The 22,473-nt window shown below is 35.0% G+C and overlaps 1 protein-coding gene and 1 long non-coding RNA gene across 2 annotated transcripts; one reads left to right on the top strand and one right to left on the bottom strand.

Annotated features, from left to right (window-relative positions):
• Nucleotides 1-84: 84 nt before the first annotated feature.
• On the bottom strand, nt 85-22,443 carry LOC136814345 (phosphatidylinositide phosphatase SAC2-like). The gene is made up of 24 exons (XM_067070868.1): nt 22,288-22,443; nt 13,098-13,216; nt 12,795-12,875; nt 12,474-12,616; nt 11,816-11,923; nt 11,573-11,617; nt 11,241-11,354; nt 10,813-10,869; nt 10,414-10,657; nt 9,852-9,919; nt 9,531-9,642; nt 9,356-9,423; nt 9,184-9,222; nt 8,885-8,970; nt 7,766-7,843; nt 7,347-7,467; nt 6,034-6,162; nt 5,777-5,847; nt 5,483-5,529; nt 4,717-4,912; nt 4,076-4,150; nt 3,687-3,763; nt 1,956-2,069; nt 85-1,386 (listed from the first exon to the last, which is right to left on the bottom strand). Exons 2-24 carry the CDS (start codon nt 13,198-13,200, stop codon nt 611-613), a joined length of 2,952 nt encoding a protein of 983 aa, XP_066926969.1. The 5' UTR covers nt 13,201-13,216; nt 22,288-22,443; the 3' UTR covers nt 85-610.
• Nucleotides 16,853-21,891, top strand: LOC136814346 (uncharacterized). The gene is made up of 2 exons (XR_010847625.1): nt 16,853-16,938; nt 21,795-21,891. It is a non-coding gene; the product is annotated as an uncharacterized lncRNA (long non-coding RNA).
• Nucleotides 22,444-22,473: the final 30 nt, after the last annotated feature.

The raw sequence follows: 22,473 nt of genomic DNA, 5'->3' as shown, positions 1-22,473 counted from the left end.
TTGGATATTCTTAAAGTAAGTCAATAAGTATTGAAATGGTACATACAGAACCCCCACAGAACGGAATTTAAAATGCATCTTACCTAAAGGATAAATTGAATTATATTATCTTTGTAATAACGTTATTATATAATATTTAGCTATTATTATAATGGCAGTTAAAATCATAGCTTATGCGATACAATGTCTAAAATACTACTGTACTGAAAAATTCTTTTGACTGTGTATAAAACATAAAATTATGGAACAGAATATAAAAACCAAATTACAATTACTTTTTCTTAAAAAATGAATTTAAATAAAAAACATTTAGGTCTTAAAAAAGGCAGAGATTAGGGACCAACACTAGATAACTGCTTTATGGTCATAAAGAAATTATACTAATTCTAAGGAGTTTTTACACTAGCCAGTACTTGAGACCACATGAGATGCCAGCAGAATTTATGTTCATTTATAAAAGGTTAGTTGCAAATTTTTTTTTAAGATACCCGAAAGCTCAAGATCAAAAGAAACTCTAGACAAATAACCAATAGATCAAAATGATGGCTTCAAATTCAAAAAATAGAGATTTCTTACTTTACTCTGTACTCAAAAAATAAAATATCCATTTTTATAACTCTAATATTTTGGTTTTGCAGAGTCTCCTTCTTTCTTTTTCTTCCTCGTTCAAAAGTTTCTTTCGTTGAGCGCGCGGTGAAGAATTCAACGCATTCTGTATCCGATTTTTAAATTCGGGAATCACTTTCGATTTCACTTCAGCAGCACGTGTTGCAAATTTATCGTTGATTCGCTTTAAAGTTGTTTTTACAGCCTCGCTTGCAGGCTGGTTACCTTGGTTACCACCATTTGAATCCTCCCCAGGCTCTCGATCTTTATTGAATGATATATCACGGAGTTTAGGACCGACAGTTCCAAGGGCCGTTTTCGTTTTACGGAAAAACCCTTCCATTTTGGAAAAAGTGTTTGAGCCTTGCGTTTGTTTGGTAGCAAGCGCAGTATCACTGGTCGAATGAGTCATTCTTAACTCAACAAATTCTGAATCGTATTTATCTCCTTGAGGTGAGTATTGTTGATGAAAACGATCAAAATCACTTGTATACGCCCCACTAACGCCCTCTACAGTGATATCAGGTAATGGGCGTTCTTGGGTGGGTGAATCAAGGCTTGAAAGTGATCTGCTGAGTCTACGCTCCAGCTTTTTCTCTTTATCTTCCTTATGTACTTTGTGTCGACTTGAAGTGCTCAAAGTTCGTTTTGATGTCAAAGGGATGACATTGGATGCAGCCCGTGGTCGCTTCTTATCTAGCTTGGATTCCATGATTTTCAAAGGTAACGATTGGTAGCGACAAATGGATAAAAACAATTCAGCAATTGAACTTAAGATTCCTGACAATTTGCAATAAAATAGTAATTTTAAGCCTTCATTTGAAGAGGTAAGTGGTGGACCCGCCCAGAGTGCAGGTCTGATGTAAATCGTTGATTACAGGTCGCAAAAAATTACAGAAGGCTTTTTATTGAATGACTTTACAAAATGCTATAATGTCTTGAGAATCAATGCAAATTTGGTCAAATTTTGCCTGTTTTGCATCTTAATTTTTCTCATTTGGGGAATTTGAAAAGCGATAGGATTTCTGGTATAGAAATAATACTCATGGTCAAAAAGTCACATTGCCAAAAACCGTTAAAACTTTGTAAATGTTTTAATGGATTTTATTGTGCTCTTGAAATCAGCAGTGTGAGAGCAGGAAGAAACTGCACCCTAGCAGCTAATGTTTTTTGAATTTCGCTTCTGAATCTCCCGCTCTTTCGATATCCTCCTCAAGGGTTAGAAAGGATTTTAGAGCATTACATTCATGTAAAGAAATAATGTCTTGTGACATGTAAAGGGTCAAAATAGTAAGGTCTATACCTACTGAAAAGATATTGGTTTATATGGATGAAGAAAAATGTCAAACCTTTAGATTCTTCGAAACTTCTGTTCTGAATGGTCCTCATTGTATGAAAGAAACCATCCCCATAATGTAACCTCATGAAAATGTACTGATTCCTGAATGTATTCATCTCGTAACCTATACCAATGTAAATACAAAAGATCCAAATTAGTTTCAAATGGCAATAATGTCAGGGTTAACCATGAAACTATTTAGGCCTTACCTCATTATGGCATGAGGTTTTTGCGGGAAAATGGCAACGTTATGCGGGTTAAATGACGTGAGATTATCGAAACTCGCGACGTTTTTAGGAGCTAAGAAAATTTGTCACTCATATCACCTACCGACTTTCTAGAATCAAACTTGAACAATTTTGAAAACCTTTCGAATACCAAGAAAGAATTGAAACTTCAACTTTTTGAGACTATACGACCTATAGAGTGTTTTTCAATCGAGGTTGCGTTTGAATTTGTACGCAAATTAACTTTAAACAAGCAACATGCTGAATGGACCTAACTGATGATGAAAGTTAGATAGCAATGCGAAAAGAAAAATGAAAAAAATCAGTCAGAAAATATAGCGTTTTTTTGAGACTATACGACCTATAGAGTGTTTTTCAATCGAGGTTGCGTTTGAATTTGTACGCAAATTAACTTTAAACAAGCAACATGCTGAATGGACCTAACTGATGATGAAAGTTAGATAGCAATGCGAAAAGAAAAATGAAAAAAATCAGTCAGAAAATATAGCGTTTAGCGAAAATACACAACGCAATAAATTCATCATTGATTGTTGATGGGTTGTAGGGAAAAAAATAAATAGGAAGTTCTGGTTGCAAAAATCAGTTTTATTGACAATTGAATCATGCTTGATGGTGAGCATTGTTATCAATAATGTTTTTGTGTGAAAACATAGAAATAAGGAAACATCAAATGAAAAATCTGCAACCGGCGATTTCAAACGGAAAATTTTTTCTCAAAAATCGAACTCGGCCATGTTTGAGATTGCGAAACGCATCTTTCTGCAAAAAAAGAAAAACTAAAATAAAATTCGAGAAAAGTCAAAAACCGATTTTTCCGATATTTCGGCATTTCGACCGGAAAAAATGTTTTCGAAAATCGGGCTCCGTCACAATTTTATTGAATTTTGCATCAGTGTGCAAAATTCGTGAAAAAATATAAAGTACAGCTCAAGAAATTCAAGAAATACCGTTTATCCGGCGAAATCGGCCGTTTCCGGCGATTTTAGAAGTTCCGGCTTCAAAAATCAATTTATTGAAAATTGAGACAGCTTGATGTGGGCATTGCCTATTAATAATGTTTTGAATGAAAAAAACCCAATTATGGAAAAAGTCAATGAAAATCCAGAAAAACGGGATTTCCGCATATTTCGGCATTGTCACCGGAAAAATGTTTCTCAAGAATAAACTGGTCATGTTTGGTTGTTAAACGCATCTTGGCAAAAACCGAAAAACTATGATGAAACTCGAGAAAATGGCCGAAAAACCGTTTTCGCATATTTCCGTTTTCGCCGGCAAAAATGTTTTTCGAAATCGGGCCCGTACATTGGGCATTGCCATTTTGCATCATTGTGCAAAAAATTAGAAAAAACTAATGAGCCAATCTTGAGAAAAGCTGGTAACTAACGGACGGACGGACGGACGGACGGACGGACAAAGGTTAATTTATAGGACCTCCACCCCACCGGGGTAGGTCCAAAAAGCTTATAAAGTGAAGAGAAGTGAAACAAATTTACCGATCTCAATTTTGACCAGCAAATTGAGGGGAATTCTTTGGTAAGATGATAATTCTTCATCAAGTTCGTCATTGTATCTGAAAAAGGAAGAGAATTGACAATTAATTGTCTTTGATCGTAGTTGAAATGATACTGAATAGTGATATGATATGATATAGTTGAATCAAGAGGTCAATTCTATTAATCACAAACTAAAAAAAAAATATCTGGGTTTTCCTTGCAGAAAGTTCGCAAGAGTCTACTATAGCTCAAGAGCTATTTTCACGGGAACTAATTTTCGAGCAATCGCCAATTTTTACTTCTAAGATATATTCACTACCTTCTTATAATTTCATTTATAAAGCATGTCAGAATACTAAAAAGAAGAATCGAACAAAGAAATCTGTTACCTAGCAACGTAGTAAGCTTCATGAGTCAGCAATAAAATAACATCTTCGTCTTGTGGTTGTTCGTTTGGTGAGACACTGAAAATTGTTGACAAAAAAGATAAAGGGAAAAGCAGTATAATGGTGGTGTGTCATGACAAAAAATGTGATCAAATTGAATTACATGTTTTTCTTTTTATAAGCATATGTTTTTTGGGAAACAAGCTCAGTTGTACTTAGAGATATTTTAGACTCAGGCTCGAAGTATGTTTATCATATGCTTATTTTTCCGAAAAATTCGAGCCTCCAATTTTTCCAAAATCTGTCGTTGCTATACATGAGGATAGGGAAATAAGTAATAACACAAAGATTTTTCAGGAAAGTTGTGAACGATTGGATTGCCGCGTTTAAAATTTTCACTTACACACCTCAAATGCAAGCTCAGTAATATGCTTGTAACATGCTTATTTTTTAGACAAATTCAGGTCTCGGTATGCTTATAAACGTTATGCTTATAAAAAAAAACATGTATAACTCTAAACAGTTTTGGCAACCAATCGCTCTGCTTTGAAACTATTTCAAACTTGCAGAGTTTAAAGCAATCATACAGCTGATAATATAACAGAGTCAGCTTTAGTACATGCAGTGGCTGAAAGATTACTTACAAGGAGAATGGGTCGACTAGTGCCCAGCCTCCGAGAGATTCTTCGTCCAGTGGGAGGAGGGTCAGTTCAGCATGACGAACAAGTTGAGTGATGCATTCTTCTTTATCAGTCGTCCAGACTTCTTCTTCTCCAGCACTCTTCACCGCAGATGCTATCGCTGAAAGGTCCTCTGTGATGGAGTTTCCGAGCATCATGTCTATGAATGAGAAAATATCGAGTTTTTTTCATACTTAACTTTAGAAGAATAACTTCTACCATGAAATTACGCGTCAAACGATGGAGAGCGAAGTATTGTCTTTCCATTATTTAAGAAAACAATCGTGGATAGAGCTATGTCCACAAAGGACAACTGTCATGGCGGCTCGAAATTTTTTAAATTTTAAAAATTTGTATATAATGATCTCATTTCTAAAAAGTCCTTTGTCTTTAACTTCTTGTACTTTTACCCGCCGAAAATTTGAAAATAAAAAACTAAAATACTTAACGGATACATGTATTAAGTCTGTTGTGACAAAAACATCATCAGTCAAGAAAAATCAAACAAAATCGGTGTGAATTTTCTAAGTCATAGAAACTGCAAATTTTTTCATGTGCTTTAGTTCAACTTGGGTAATCATGGGTTATTCATTATTATTGAATTTTTGAACAGATTGATCGTTCGATTCCCGATTTCGAAAAATGAATTTCAAATATCCTCGAAATAAACAGTAACTAAAATTTCATAGAAAAAGTGAAAATCATATTTTGGGCAGATATATAGTCTTACCAATGACAGTCTGTCGATAATTATCTTTGAAGCGATTCAAGTAATATCTAAAGAGGAAGATGAAATGTTCTAACTCACTGTATATCTACATTGAAAAAATTATCTCTAAGGTAAATGGCCACAGCAAGGGTAAAAGCTGGACATCTGATTTATTTAGCGGGACTTCAATGGGGTTGTACCAAAACTTTTGCGAAAAAAAACGAAAGTCAGATCTGAATTAGAAGATCTTTGTTATGGCTTGTTTATTCAAGAGAGAAAAGGAAGGAATTCAAGGAAAAAATAATTTTTAATCACCTGTTGGCGGAATTGTATCCGTCCTTCATCATGCCCGCAATTTTACGTTCACCCGTCCGAGTGAAATCGCCCTAAAATGAACCGAACTGGGTTGAGCTTTTGGTTCGAAATAAACCTACTTAGTCTAGTCAAAGTCTGATCATCAAACTGCTAATTAAAATTAGTCCTTTTTCCTAAATTTAGGTTCTAAAAATGTATAGCATTTTTTTGATTTTTTCTAAAAAATTAGAATAAAATATTCTTTAACTTTAACAAACCTTCATAGCAGCAGTACCAGCATACTGGCGGCTGATGGCGTCTCCATTATTCGCCCAAACTATGTTGAATATACGCCTACATGTGTGCGGCAGTTCTTCGTCTGGGAGTAAACGCCCGAGCTTGCGAAGCTGAAATGTGAAATGATTATTTGTATTAAATCTGATTAGACATGAATTCTGTGCTAAAATAAGAGAAATTACGACACAACTTCTTAAAAATATTTGATTTGTTATTCATAAAGAAACCGAAAACATGATACCGGGTGCAGCAGAAAAAACTTTGGACGTTTGGCGAGCCACTGAGGCCGAACAAAGTCTTGTTTAGACTCAAAACCACTTTTATTAGAAAGAGGACATGCTAACTTAAATTTTGCGGTATAACTTTTTAAGTTTGGTCAAGTAGTTGTCAAGTTATAAGCTTTTGAAGTTAAAATTCACTTTCGAAAAGTGTAAAAAACACGTAAAAAAGGTGTATTAAATTTATGCAAATAATGAAAAAATAGCTCAGTATTTGACTTATTTAACGACTTTTACGACATAATTAATTGTTAAAATACTTTCAAAAGCAGTTTTCGTTTACAACATAGTCAGTTTTTAGTAAATAGTCAGTTTTTAGAAATATTTGAAAAAAATTCTTATCGAAAACGCTTAAAAATGCTTAATTTAATACCCTTTTATTACGTGTTTTTCACACTTTTCGAAAAGTGAATTTTAACTTCAAAAGCTTATAACTTGACAACTACTTGACCAAACTTAAAAAGTTATACCGCAAAATTTAAGTTAGCATGTCCTCTTTCTAATAAAAGTGGTTTTGAGTCTAAACAAGACTTTGTTCGGCCTCAGTGGCTCGCCAAACGTCCAAAGTTTTTTCTGCTGCACCCGGTAGTTTGAGAATTTTAACCATCCTGAACGTGGTAGTAGTATCGATAACCGTCAAAAAGGTTTTGTCAGATTTGGTGCTAGCAAAGCTTCCCCATGCTGAATCTGAAACAAACAGGTAGTCTCGCACCCATCAAACTTAAAGGCCGGTCTTCACTTTCATGCAAAATGACGTTTTTGTAAGGTCATTGGTCGGTTGAAAAATAAAGCAATTCCATTGGTGGAAATTGACGTAACGGATGAAAAAAGTAGAACTTCCTTCAACATTGTTTTTGTTCGCGCGAAACTTTTTTATGACATAATCTTTTCTTCAGGCAAAAAATGTTAGGAAAAAAACTGCCACCCATTTCGCACGAAAGTGGAGACCGGCCTTAAGGTTAGATTAAAATGTTCTATACAGTTTGGGAAACCTTTTCAACAGATCATCAACTTACAATATCTAGTAGCATGTTTCTTGCAATGGAAGCTTGAACAACATTCGTTCTATCCAGACAGTCCATACAATTGACACGAAAAACACATTCTTGTTGTGAAATTAAACCACTGTCGTCAATCCTAAGAAAAGACAGAATATTTGAAGGTTGTTGAAAACTATTCTTTAATATTTATCATACCGTTTTACTGAATATTATGTTAGTTAATAAAAGAAATGTGCGAAAAAAAGATAAAGAAGTATTTCTTCGATTCATGGTGCCAAAAATATAATGGATGATCTTTAATGATTGAAGGTATATCTATATACTATTGTTCTCGTAATGTCCTGTAGATCCTAGATCCCACTTATAGGCGTCACAAAATTTGTATTTTGTAGAGAATTTAGTCACGGATCATTAGAACTAGTTACATAACTCACCAATGAAAGCCACTTTTTCGAATGAAACCATCAAGAGCATTAATCAAGATAGAAACATTTTCAAACTTCATACCACGGCTAGAAAACAATAGAGGAGAAGTAAAATTCAGACGTTAAATTTTTGATAGAATGCACCTGCGTCGATTGTAATTGCAGATTCATTTAAGTATTTCAATTTCTTACCATTTCACCGTTTTTATCGCTAGCCTTCGTAAAATGTACCGAGTTAAAGCAGAGAAAACGCTAGATCCAATCCGTCATCCTAAATGCGGCGCAAATCTTAAATCTTTTTTCGCGCAGGAGCAGGAGCTATTATTCACTATTAATACGCAGGAATATCATCCTAGCGCTCTTTTTAAGAAGTGAGTCCTCTAATTATATTAAATATACCTCTGGGGTGTCAGACTTGTATAGATTGGGTAGTAAAAATGAGTAAAACTCCTGATTTCATGCCCTTTTTGCCCTCTTTGCGTATATTCTTCACCAAATACATCTCAGAAATTACAAGATGCGCGAAAATTAATGGGATTAAGACCACGTTCACACATTACGGTTCCGTTTCACTCCGAAACGAAATGAAGCCATTCTATTGGTTCAATTCAAGATTTACGTCAATTCTAACCAATAGTCTAAGGTATTCTAATTTTATGCTATTGCTTAGAAGGTTTGTATTGCAGAACGCTGTATTTCAGTCAAAAGTAGTGTTTTGAACAGTTGAAATTTAGTCTTTCAGCTTCTTTGTTAAGCTTATTGACATCAATCATACAAAGGAAACATTTTGGTTTTCAGATAATTGAATGCTCATTTAGTTTGTAAGGAACTCCCTGGAAACAAATCGTTTTCGACTTCAGTTCAAAAAACTGACATCAATCGTCAAACTGAGAGACTACGTTAAATGGTTAGAGTCAAAGAGAAGAATCTCTCCCTTTTTCTTCGTACTCTTACAATGAAAACTAGTCTTAAATTGATTTAATGGGAGCGAATATAAGAAGACTAGAGAAAGAAGAAAAACAAAAAATCCTTATAAAACAATATTGATAAAGTCTTCAAGTCATGTGAAGATATTTAACATATTGTGACATGAACTTTGAATGTTATTCTTCAAAGGCGCCTTCTTACCAATATTCGTGGAAATCGAAAGTGACAAAAGCTAGCTTTTCACTATCCAGATCAAATATATGTTCCAAGAAAGAGTCTGCAATTATCTAAAAATAAAAGATGTTCACGAGCGTGTATAAAGAAGAATAGGACTAGGAGTTAATTCTCAGGGGGGAAATATCTGAAACTCAGATTGTTAAAAAGTAAATAAATCAACACCTTCATGGGCACTTGCTCAAAATCCCTAACGTAACTACAATATCTCTGAGGTGGACTTGCTTGAATATCATTTGATTTGAGAACAAAGAAGTAGGTCATACTTTTTCACGTCCAGACAGTTCGACTAAGCTGACAATGATCTAAAATAGAGAAGATAAATCATCGATGAAAAACTAGGAATTAAACCAAATATATTTTACTACAAAATATTGCAAGGCCATGCACTGTTTGAATTCGGTATTAAATCAAATATGAAAAAAATTGACTTCTCACCTCTTTTCTGTAGCTTTCAAATTCTTGTTCAAAATGTTTTGAAAAAGCAATTCTTGATTCTTCAAATTCTAAAAATGAAATTGAAATTTGAAAAAAAATATTTCTTCATAAAGATGACTTCAAAGAAAGAATTTACAATTTCAAACAAATGGAAAAAAAAGACACAACAACTTACCTCTATCAATGAGCGGAAGAGGTCGATATTTAGTGCCCGGTTGACTCCAATAAACAGGGACTGAGCCACGAACTTGAACTGCGGACACTACATGTTTCAAAACACAAGCAATCTAAGATTAGGAAGAAGTGGAATTTGATATGAGCAATTTTTCTATAATTTTCAAATCAAACTAAATAATCATTTTTCTGAATAAGACCCGCTGCTAGACATAAAGAGATAATAAATCAATGCTATAAGTAAACACAATGTACTTTTGTACAATGTACAGTTTTTCAGGATTTATCAACAAAACACTTGATAAGAAAACGAGACACAAACCTGTTCAGTCTCAACATAATTTGCCACGTGACCTTTTTCATTCACTCCTCTCCTCTTATAACGAGTGCCTGAAATACAAAATATTTAAATGTAACAATCATTGATTAACAATCATTGTTGGGGAGATGGATCACATTTGCAAAGATTTTTTTGACAAATCAAGTTATTTAGAAAACATCAATAATGGTTCCACTTAGTCAGGCTGGCCCAAAAAATGTTACATGTAGGTTAAGCATTAAATAATCTTGAAAGTGAAAATCAGATGGTTTGAGATATTTTAGCTGTAGATTTCTTCACGAGAAAAACCTTGAAAACTTTTGTCGGTTTATTTCTCAAAGTCGAGATATGGCAAATTTAAAATCTCTAAAAATGGGTTCTTATATGATTCTTACGTCAAAATTCCATTTTTATTCTTGCTTTAGATTAAAAAATTGTTTTGGAAAAAAGATTTAGAGGTGTTGCTCCGAAACATCGAAAGAGTCCAAAGACAAAATATCTCAAACCATCTGATTATCCCAACAAATTTAGGCAGCCTTGACATTTGAATGAAGGCTCAACAAACCTGCTCGGTGTCTACTCCTCCTGGAGATGACGATCAAATCAAATTCTTCTTCCTTCATGTTTTCTGCTGTTCGATATTTAGTGGTTGGCGCATCTACTTGGTCCCAAACCTCTTCCTCATAATCACTCAATCCATCAGTAGAATCATTTGGAATGTTCAGATCCTCCAAATGGTCGATAAAGCATCTCTCGATTTGTACGAAACCTTGCATGACTGGCAGTATCCAATGTGAAGCATGTTCGCTCTATGTTAAGATGTTAAAATATCAGTAGGAAAAACACATAACGGAGCCACAACTTAAAATTAAGGTAGAAATGTTCATCAACATCAGCTAAAATATTGCTACTTTGAACAGAAGTGTTTTAACACGGTTATTTTTTAACTCTATAATTATCTCACCTCACTTTCAACAAGCTCTTTTAACATGAATTTGTTCCAAAAGAATCGGTCATCTGTCTGTATATAAAAAGTTAATGAAATTTACAGAAAATGGATTCTGTATACAAAAGTTAATGAAAAGATATATAAAATTGATTAACTGACAACTGGCTTCATAAAACGTTAAAAGAATTGATTGATAATTCTTCATTAAAAATCATTCATTAATTTCATCATAAGACTTTAAATGCCTCGGACAAGAGGGTTAGAACAAAGTGGAGCTGTGAATTGAGCCCCTAAAAAGCGGAAAGAAGTATTTTGACGACGCATTTCTAGGAAGTTAAGCCTGTTCAAAATCATAAATTATAAAAAAACTGGAAATTTTTGAGTGATAGGTGATATAGTACTAAAGGATGAAATTATATAATTATATCATTTTTATTGCTTACTTGTTTCCAATGATAAGGGCTTTTGATTTCACGTAATCGCTGTTGTGAATTGGTGATATCACCGTTCGGTGAATAATAAAAATTTCCAGAGTCATTGAACATCTTCAATAATTCCTGAAATTCAGTGATAATGATAATGATAATGAAAATTTGCTTGAGAAAGTGTAGCATAAAAGTAGAGCTTACGACTACAGTGGAAAGGTTGTACCCTAGCCATTTCACAGCGAAAAAAAGATTTATAAAAATTGCATCTATCTATGCATGACAATCAGCAAACCAATACAAAGCTAAGCACATCTTTATACGGTAGCTTTGGAAAAAGAAGAACTAACCTCAACCAATCTTCTCTCAGTCTTGTCTTTCTCTTTCAAAGTATTCTAAAAAATACCAATCAAAAATAAGTATGCAGGAATTAGCAATACCAATAGCTCTCAAATATACCAAAATTGAACCAACCAGATGAATTCGAAGGGATTTACAAAACCTTAAATGAGTTGGCAATAACATGATTAAAAAGCTAGAAAAACAAGTAGCAGTTAATAAATTAATTTGCAGCTTGCAACGACAATTCTTACATTGTTTTTGTTGGTGATATTGCTTGCACTGTCTTTGAAATATTTCCATGTTTGCTGTACTTTTTGACTCCCGCTTTTCTCCCCATTGTTTAAATCAACTGTTGGTTGCTATGATAAAAGAGGTATTTCCATAGTTCAGTGCAGCATATTTCCTAGCGTAGAGCAGCCCCACCTACTCTAGGTTCTACCCTCTTTCAAAATTTGCTGGAACCCCCCCCCCCCCCCTCAAAATTGGGGTTTCATCAGGATTTGTTCCCACTTTCGAGATATTCTGCACCAATCATTAACTAAAATGATAGCATATTCACTCTTAAAATGAGGTGCTTTTAAGCGAGCAAGAAAACTTTTAGGATTTAGACCCAGTTTGAGACTGCAAAACTAGAAATTTAGAAATATAGGTTCAAAGAACTTTGCTAAGGTGTTAACCCCCCTTTCTAGAGGAACCTCCCCCTCTGTGACAACATACCCCTTTCTACAAAAAATTCTCTTCCCCCCTCATTTCTGAATTTTTTTGAACATCATAATTTCTTTTGCTTATTTTGTAGTTTCAAAATTTACTTTTGAAAGCCCTTAAAAGTTACAGAGAGTAATTTTCAGAGGGTCTTTAATCCGTTGTTTAAGATATAATCTGTATTGTTACTGGTTATTAATGGTTCACCTCAAGTTCTAGTATACCAAGTTCAATACTCTCAGGTGTCAAAGGAATCAAAGTGACTTTAGTGATGCAATAGACTTCAATACCACCAGGTAAATAACCAACAAATTGATGACCTGTTATTGCAATCAGTTTCCATTCTGAACCTAAAAAAACCAATAAGAAGGATTTACAACAAAGAATTCACATTCAAAGATGTACTTTTTATTGCTGTAAATTGAAAATAAATACCATCAATAACCGTAAGGTCTTCTTCTAGTATGTGTTTAATTTAACAATTTGAGAAAGAAGATTGAATAAAAGTATTTGATAGATAAGCAATACCTGGTAAGATTTGCATTTTGCCAATAATTCCATAAACTGTTCCGAGCAAAACTGGGTTCCATACTTCTTGAAATTTTTCACCTACAACAACAGAATAGGTAAGTTTATGGTAAAAAAGTGACTTACAAAAATAACAGCTTGTCAAAACAAATTTAAAAGGGTATTATGATTTTGTAATTTTTATTCATAGATCGATAGTCCACAATATTATATATCATTTTCCTACCATAAGGCTCGGGTTAATAATCTTACCCCCTACAAGTACAACATAAAGATAAATCATAAGATGAATAATTTTCACACCTGTGGATGTAAGAAAACTACCATCTGAGCGATTGCACCATAAACAAAGATTCTTCAAAGCATCATAAAGAATGACATCCCCAAGTGATAGAAACACTTCCATTGTGCATTCTTTGGTGCTAAATTGATATGAAAAACACTTTCTTTAGAACTACCAGGTGACCCAGTAAAAGGTATACCAATTTTGAAAAGCTTGATGCCAAATTTTAAGTTTCTTGGCAATTAAAAAAGAACATAGTAAAAATTCACAGTATTTTGGACACAGGTAGCCATCAAACCCATCAAACTACTTTTTTCTGGGTCACCTGTTACAATCTTTATAGCAAGAAAACAAGAGAACTCTCTGTCTTATTATAATTTTTGCAAGCTAGAGCAATATCATTTTTTCTCTGATATTCTTACAAGTTGTTTTGATATTTGAATAACAAGATGATATTGCATCACTTTTTATACAGTGACATAAAAATCTTTTAAAACATCATTAGGAATATGGATCATTTTATCTTTCTTAGTTCAACAAAATTAATACTTTTAAATTTAGAGATCTCTTTGATCCTTTACTGATACTGAGGATACTGCTTGTGAAACTTATCCTTTAAACTTTTAAATCTAGATTGATATTGTCACTTATTACAAATTACAGGTCTTCTACTGTTTATATTACATAGAGGTATAAACTCTTCATTTGGGATTGAAAATATTTTGGGAATTGTTATATCTTATAAAAGCTTTGATTACAAGCCTAACTTGTTTAAATATGTTAGCTTTTATCCTTTCCACGCTTGGTTAAGATTCCATGTAGGATTTTTCTATAGTAGAAAGACCTTTGTTTGCACTCGAAAACCATCATCAGCTAAGTTTGGAACGTTATCTGGTTGGTCAAGTTTTTTAAACTACCTAAGAAATTTTTTGGGAATTTAATTTTGCAGTTCACAGATTAAAATTCAGAATTCAGAAGGTAATCTGAAAATATTTGTGTTTTGAAGAATTTAATTGCACAGCATCATTGCCAAAAAAATGCAAAAATTTGTTCCCTTAAGGTAGCTTGTCCTGCGCAGTCCCATGTTGTTCTTGGATCGTAAAAATTGGTATGCTTTTTCATTTGGACCATATTGCAGAAAAGTCTCTTCTAAACTCAAGAGATGGACCTCAGACGTTCGTTCCTGTCAGGCTAGCTCTAAAGGTCTAGAACAGCATCTAATAACATGAAAACCAGAATATGATTCTTCAATGAGAATCAAAACTATAAAGTGCACTTACAAGTATCAATATGTCAGATCTAACAAAATTAATGATGGCACTGTCATCATTGACAATAAAACATAGGATTTTCTGTCAAGAGCCTTGTAAACATTCTAACAACTTTCATCAAAATGATCTATCACAGCTATGTCTACCATTTCTAGCGCGGTCCGAGGATGGAGCCGAGAACGCTAGCAGAACGCCCGCAAGCTCCCGCGCGGGTGAAAAACTTTAATCTGTCAATCATTTTCTGAAGCAAAGAGTGCGCAAAGCGACTCTCGATTCTCGATTATTTTCACTATCTTTTTAATGTCAGCAAAGAGAAATACATTGCCTGTAATCTATTTACAGTGAGGACTATAACATTGGGAATCTGCTGAGAAGTCTTGGACAAAAGGCAAACATGTTTTTACTTAAGCTAATAGTATATGTCTAATTAAATAGTCCTTCTTTCAAAGAGGACGCCCTGTTGAATAATTATGTAGTCCAGCTATAAAAACAATGATAGAGCCATGCATAATTACTGTATCATGCATATTGTAATAATTATGCATGGTTTTATCATTGTTTTTCTGCTGGACTACATAATTATTCAACAGGGTGGCCTCTTTGAAAAAAGGTCTATTATACTATAGCAGTTACATCAATATGCCAAAACATTTTGTTCAACCACCTTCACTTCAAGATAGGCCATCATAGAATGAACTTCCTTTTATAGGATGAACCATATTCGTGTGGCTTTGGGCCTTGCACTCCATCACAGAGCCTATTTGAGATATTTTACTAACTAGCCCAGAGAAAAATGTTAAACCTTTATTATTTGAATGCATGCCTTTTTAATACTCAAATATAAAAAAATTAAAAAATTTTAACTTGGTCATTAGTCAAAAAAGTCATTAAAATTGATTAGCCTCTGTGTCACGGAGACTGTGACATCACAGACCATTGAGTTTCAAGCCCGAAGGGCTAGAGGTCAATCTCTAACCTTTCTCAGGCAAGAACAATTGAAGCCTTAAAATATGCGCCGTATTTTTTATGACGGATTGAATCTAGCAATTCCTTTGTTTTCGCGTGATATATTTTTCAAAATTAAGCGGTAAATTTTAGTTTCAATCTGTAATTTGTGTAAAAACCAGGCGGGTCACTCAAGACCGCGCAACTTTGGTAGGATTTGTTGGCTTCAAATCCTACCAAAGAGATTGACTTCTCGGGCTTATACTTCATCTTCACCTCTGTGTCATCACAGACTGTGATGGAGTGCAAGGCTGAAAGCCACATGAATATGGTTCATCCTATAAAAGGAAGTTCATTCTATGGTGGCCTATCTTGAAGTGAAGGTGGTTGAACAAAATGTTTTTGGCATATTGATGTAACTGATTAGCTTAGAACCTTGGTTATGGCTATGGGGGGGGGTCACACTGAAAAATTAAAGTATGCTTTAAATATTTGGGTTTCCTCTGAGCCAAAAAAATTAAAGCAGAAGGCGGCAACATAAAAGGGATGAGAAATAAATACAGTTAAAAAACAAAAACAAAAAACACAACATAAAATCAATTTCTCTTCAATTCTTTTGTAGATTTATTTAAAATTCAAATTTTATTTACACAACAAAACAATGGACTTATTATAAAAGTCCTCTACAAGGAGCTAGAGTAAAATTAAATTGGGGTTGAAACTGCGCTATAATTTTTGAAGCAAGAGGTGAAGAAATTCAGTAGAACAACAGTAGAAATAAACAAAGCAAGAAGAGCGGTCACATAAAAATTTTCTGCTTTAATCACTTGTTTCTATGACAATGAAATAAAGCATGTTTTAATTTTCCAGTGTGACCCCTACCCTTATGTGTCATATAATAGCTTAAAATTATCTTAATTGATGGAAAAGAAGAAAGGTCTAATAATAAATTAAAGGAAGACAACACACAACACAACACACTGATGGCAGTGGCGGCCTGGCAGGGGGTGCAGGGTGTGCAGTGCACCACCCAGAAAGACCTGAGAGGGGCGCCAAAAAAACTTTTCAAGGGGGCGCCAAAATTCTTTTTGATGTTTGGTGGGGCGATTTTGCGCCCTTTGACACGTTTTTAGCGCCTTCTATAAGTGCAATGTAAATTTTTTCGCCTGCGGCGCTTCCTTTTATTTTAAGAATTTTTTCAAAACTACTATCAACATTGAATTGCGAAAAGTCAAAGCAAGAGAAGTGTTGTGTATCCACCAGGCGGGGTTAAAGAGGATGCTCACCTTCAAAATGAGAGATTGATCGAAAAAAATTCACTCCATTAAGAATTAGTGAATAAGGCCTTGGAAAGCTGAGGCCATTGTTCTTTCAGGTAAAAATAGAAATAATACCAGAAAGAAAGAAGAAACAATATAAAAATTATACAAAAACGGGTAAAGGCTACTATGCCCGGAAAGCTTTTTGCTTTAATGTAGCCCTACCCACTGAGTAATACTTATTTAGTGGCTGTAATTTTTGTTTGGTCAACTCTGGTGATATCAACATCTTCTCACTACTGGATGACTCAAATCAATCTTGTTCTCGCTATCAAAGACTGAAGACCACAAGCTTTTACACACCAGGTTAGCCCTGGACTATTGAGGTATAAAATTATTTCATTACTTCCCTATCAAGCCAACGTTTCAGTCATTATCACTTATCATATATCCAAAGGGTCCTGTGGCTGGTCACCCAGGCATTTTGCTAAATCCTGAGGAGCAGCTGCGCATGACAGGAATTTGGGTTCCCATGTGCAGCTGATCAGGTATCTATTATCCCGTTGTCTTCCTTTACGATCCACTTGAAACCAATCTTTAATACATTCGAGCGTCTCAAGTTAAGTTTTCTCAATCTCTGATTTGTACATCATCATGTCACTGTCACTGAATCAACGTTCGGGCGCTGTGCCAAGTGGTGATGTTTCAGAAAATGTGATTGAAACCTGGAAGAGAGCTCTTGCTGGTCTTGTGGAAAATGCTCCTACTGACGTTATCAAAAATTGCTTACGGATGTACAACCCTGAACTTCCAACCAAAGACAACATCAAAGCACTTAAATCATGTCGCAAATCTCCAATCATTGAAACCTTGACTATCTCACAACCTCTTCATCATCATTGCCATCTAACAACCTTAACAAGGATGATGCAATCCACCTATTAGGTTTGAAGATCAAAAATTTTTTCCCAGATGTATGCCAGATTTGTCAAGAATCATATTCATGCAAACTCAATGACAAACCACTCATTAGCTGTGGTGCGTGTGGTCAGGAAGTGCACCGACCATGCTATCTTAAACTTAAACTTCTGATGAGCATGAATCTTTTGAATGAACATGATAAATTATGTAATCTCATCTTTAAAATCCCTGGATTTTGTTATCTTTGCCCGGCATGTCAAGACGAAAACATAAATTTTACTCACAAAAATGAAACAGATGAAGTAAAACAAGCTCAAATAACGAATTCACCTACGCAGATCACTGAAGCTGTTGAAGCCACTGAATCTTTCTTAAATGGAACCCAACCCACTCCAAGAAGGACACTCCCTCACATTCCAATCACCCCAGATATTATTATCGACAGACCCTCGAATAAAATAGTTGATGGAATATACCTGGGTAGGACTAATTTCCTAAAATCTAAATTTCAACGCGAATTACAAAACGACGCAACCTTATCTTCAGATAATACTACAACCTATTCTTCGGATAATACTACAACCAAAGACAAAGTCTCTGATGAAACTCCAGTTTGTAACTTTTACAAGAAAGGAAAATGTAAATATGGCATCACAGGCAAAGATTGCCGATTCAAGCATCCAAAAATCTGTACCAAGTTACTGAGACATGGTAATAAATCCCCAAAAGGCTGTAATGCTGGCACAAAATGCAACATGTTTCATCCACGTATGTGTTCTTCATCGATCAGAAAAGGTGAATGTTTTAACACAAATTGCACTTTTACTCATGTCAAGGGGACTAAAAGGGACCCAGTACTAAAAAACCATACAAAAACACAACAATCATTGGATTTTCTGAAAATCTTAGACAATTTTCGGACAGAAATGATATCAATGATCACTACCAATCTGAATGTACGAAATATTCAGCAACCATCTCAAACTGTACATCAGAAATACCCACACCAATTTCACCCCCGTCTTCAGGACTATCCACTCAACCAAAGCAATTTTCACCACAACAAACAAAGGATACCACATCAATGAATACTTTTTCTTTTATGAATATTCAGGGTTTAATGTCCCCAGACCACTCGATCATCAGTTCCTCTACTAGAATCAATTCTTCATTCTGAGAACCACATTTTTATGGGCCTAACCGAGACATGGCTATCATCTTCGCACAAGAAAGCAGAGCTTGAAATTGAGGGATACGAGCTTTTTCGTAAGGATAGAAATCGCATCAAATCCAAATATGGAAGACATAGCGGAGGTGTCGCATTTTATCTTCGAAGCCACGTATCTCCAATGTTTGAGCCAATACTTGAATTTTCAAATGGTGTCAATGAAGCTCTACTACTTCATTCAAAAAACCTTAACCTTATTCTTGGTGTCATTTATAGACAGCCAACAAATATTCTGCACAAATCAGCGGCTCCGGAATTCTTGGACCTTATCTCAGCAATGCAGGACATCATCGAATCAATCGAAGGAAATACCCCCGATATTTATCTATGTGGTGATTTCAATATACCCCACACCATAAAAAATGACTCTTACATACCATCAATTAGTTGCAACAAACAACTTCTAGATGTTTTAAACAATTTTACTTCAATTTTAAACTTGAACCAGATGATCCATAAGCCTACTCATTCTAATGGCAATATATTAGACTTCTTACTGACTAATAACTCTGATTCAATCTTCAACTACCTATGCACACCAACTGCTCTCTCAGACCACTTCATCATTGATGTTACAAGCCATCTGAACTTTTCTATGACTGAAAACAACTATAGTAATAACAATAATAAAAATTTAATCAGTGCTTTTGATAGTTTTAACTTCTATTATGATCAAATTAATTGGGCTATCATCAATGAAAACTTCAAAGACACTGACTGGCACAATATTTTGAACCCACTTGATTCAGACCCTGACGCCCAATATGATGCTTTTATCAAACAATGCATATTCATTGTATCTTCAAATAATGTACCTCCAAAAATATTTTCATCCAAGAAGAAACGCAAGCCAAGAGACAGGCGGATTTTAATGCGAAAAAGAAAGAAACTGAGAAAAAGATTTCAAAATCTTAAAACTACAGAAAAACTTGTTGAAATTGAAGTGCTACTTCAAAAATCCTTTGCTCAAGAGAGGAAACAGAAAGAAGCTGAAGCAACCTCTAAAATCAAATCAAATCCAAAATTCTTTTACTCATACGCTAATCGCTTCTCGAAATCTAAACCAAAAGTTGGACCCTTAATCGATCCAGACACTAACAAATTGACTAATGATCCCCTTTTGATGGCCAATATCCTACAAAACCAATACAAGTCTGTCTTCACCCAACCACTTCAAAACTACGACCTTCATCCGCTTGAGTCACAAATACCAACACTTGAAGATATCAATCTGACTATCGAGGAATTTGTCAAAGAAATCGGTACACTGTCACCAACTTCAGCACCTGGACCTGATGGTTTTCCAGCTATTCTTCTTCTTAAAACTAAAGATAACATTACTCTACCACTTTCAATCATCTGGAGAAACATACTTAACAAAGGAATCACTCCAAAACTTTTAAAAACTGGACATATATCCCCAGTTTACAAGAAAGGGAATCAGGGACTTGCTGAAAACTATAGACCCGTTGCCCTCACATCCCACGTTTCAAAGGTCTTTGAAAAGATTGTACGAGCCAAGATACAGAATCATCTAGAAGAAAACAATCTGTATAACAATAATCAACATGGCTTTAGGGAAGGCCGCTCATGTCTTAGTCAATTGCTTCAACACACCGAAAGACTGATCCATTACCTAGAGAATGGAAACAACATTGACGTTATCTATTTAGACTTCAGTAAAGCTTTTGATAGAGTAGACCATACCATTTTGTTACACAAGCTTCAGAAAAATGGCATAAACGGTAAACTCCTTGAATGGATCAGATCCTTTTTGACTCATCGAACACAGAGAGTTTCAGTAAACTCAACCATGTCCTCCGAAACAGATGTTATTTCAGGTGTGCCGCAAGGATCTGTGCTGGGACCGCTATTGTTCCTGATCATGATTCAAGATATTGATAACAACATCCTTCATTCTATTTTGGCATCGTTTGCTGACGACACTCGTTTGATGAAAGAAATATCTAAACTGGAGGATGTTTATCATCTACAAAATGATCTAGACACTGTCTATAAGTGGACAGAAGACAACAACATGCAGCTGAATGGTCTTAAATTTGAGCACCTTGCCTACGGGAAAAACGACGCTCTGAAGCAAAGTTCTCGCTATTTTACTGACACAGCAACGTTGATCGAAAATAAAGACGAAGTTAAAGACCTTGGAGTCACCCTAGACACTCAGTTGACTTATGAGAAACATATCCAAGAACAAATCAAAAAAGTGAAAAATATAAGTGCATGGATATACCGCACATTTAAATCAAGGGAAATTGAAACCATGTTAACTTTATGGAAAGCACTAGCCATCCCTCATTTGGACTACTGCTCTCAACTCTGGTCTCCCTGGAAGCGTGGTCTTGTCCAGCAACTGGAAGAAGTTCAGAAATCATTTTTACATGGAATTCCATCCCTCAGACATCTCAATTATTGGGAAAAACTCAAATCATTAAAACTGTATAGCCTTGAAAGACGGAGAGAGCGGTATCAAATAATTTATACCTGGAACGTCATTGAAGGCAACGTCCCGAATTTTGATTATCACGAAAGTAAAGGAGGCATTTCCTGCCATATAAATCAGAGATTGGGGAGAATTTGCAATCTAAAAGCTGTCAATATCAAACACAAAAATATCTGGAGGGGAAGTCTTTCCCAAGAAGGCCCTCGATTATTCAACACCCTTCCCAGACCAATAAGAGATTTGACAAACTGCCCCAAAGAAGTATTCAAAAAACACCTTCCTCACAATTGTTCCGGACGAACCTCTGCTTGCCCACTATTGGGCCATCCCAGAAAATTTTTGTTACCCCCCGTCGGACGACGTGCATTTTTTAATTTTTTATAGCCTCGGAAATAATTTTTCTTTTCCAGTGGTGGTTGGAAATTCCGATGAAAATCCATGTACTTTTGAAAAATGCATCGGAAATTCCACTCTTTTTTGCCTTTTTTAATTCAATTGCCTTGGAAATTCATACATTTTCTTCTCTCACCTTGGAAATTTCGAATTTTGGTGAAAACTTTTGACCTCGGAAATCCTGTGTCGTCCGCCCCCCTGTTACAGACAAATTCTTGAATGGCCCATTTTAACCTTAGGCAAGCTGACTCCAACAGTCTCAAGGAAATGTCGAAGCATCGGACTCAACGAGTTGGATGAGCTGTTCAAGCAAAAGCCAAAAAGAGGTACAAAGAGGTAGGTAACTGCTCGCTGTGGTTTTTGTGGTCTTATGCGGACTAACTTTTTCCTTTTAAGAATATCTTATAAGCTGTTTGACCTTTCATTCTTACACAAAATTTTTTTGCCTGCGGCGCCAGAATTACAAAGAACCCTTACTATTCTTGCCAATTTTTGAATTTTTGGGGCCTCTTTCAGCCATTGATCTTTAATGATAAATAAAAGTCTGTTAACTCAGAGATTCCGGGCGTTACTTTCAACCAGTCACTGCTCTTACAGTAGTTTCACTTAATGATATAGGGCGCAAATAAGGACAAAAATACCAGGGGCGCCAATTTCATAGTTTGCACCACCAAGAAAATTAAGCCAGACCGCTACTGACTGAAAATATATAAACAAGAAAAAAGTACATACCTTTTATTTATCAACTAAGAAATTTTAAATGACCCATCACAAGACTTCAAAAAGTCTTTGAAAAATGACACCATCCAGGTCCATGATAAATTTAGGTCCAAAGTTTTACAAAAAAGTCTCGACTGCCTTTTGTTTATTTACATTTGGATCTACCATTTTAGATTTCATGTACCGCCCTAACTTCCT

This window comes from Clytia hemisphaerica, unplaced genomic scaffold (assembly GCF_902728285.1).
Source record: "Clytia hemisphaerica strain Z4C2 unplaced genomic scaffold, Clytia hemisphaerica genome assembly, whole genome shotgun sequence".
In the NCBI taxonomy this organism is placed as follows: Eukaryota; Metazoa; Cnidaria; class Hydrozoa; order Leptothecata; family Clytiidae; genus Clytia; species Clytia hemisphaerica.
This window is presented reverse-complemented; position numbering and strand designations above follow the sequence as displayed.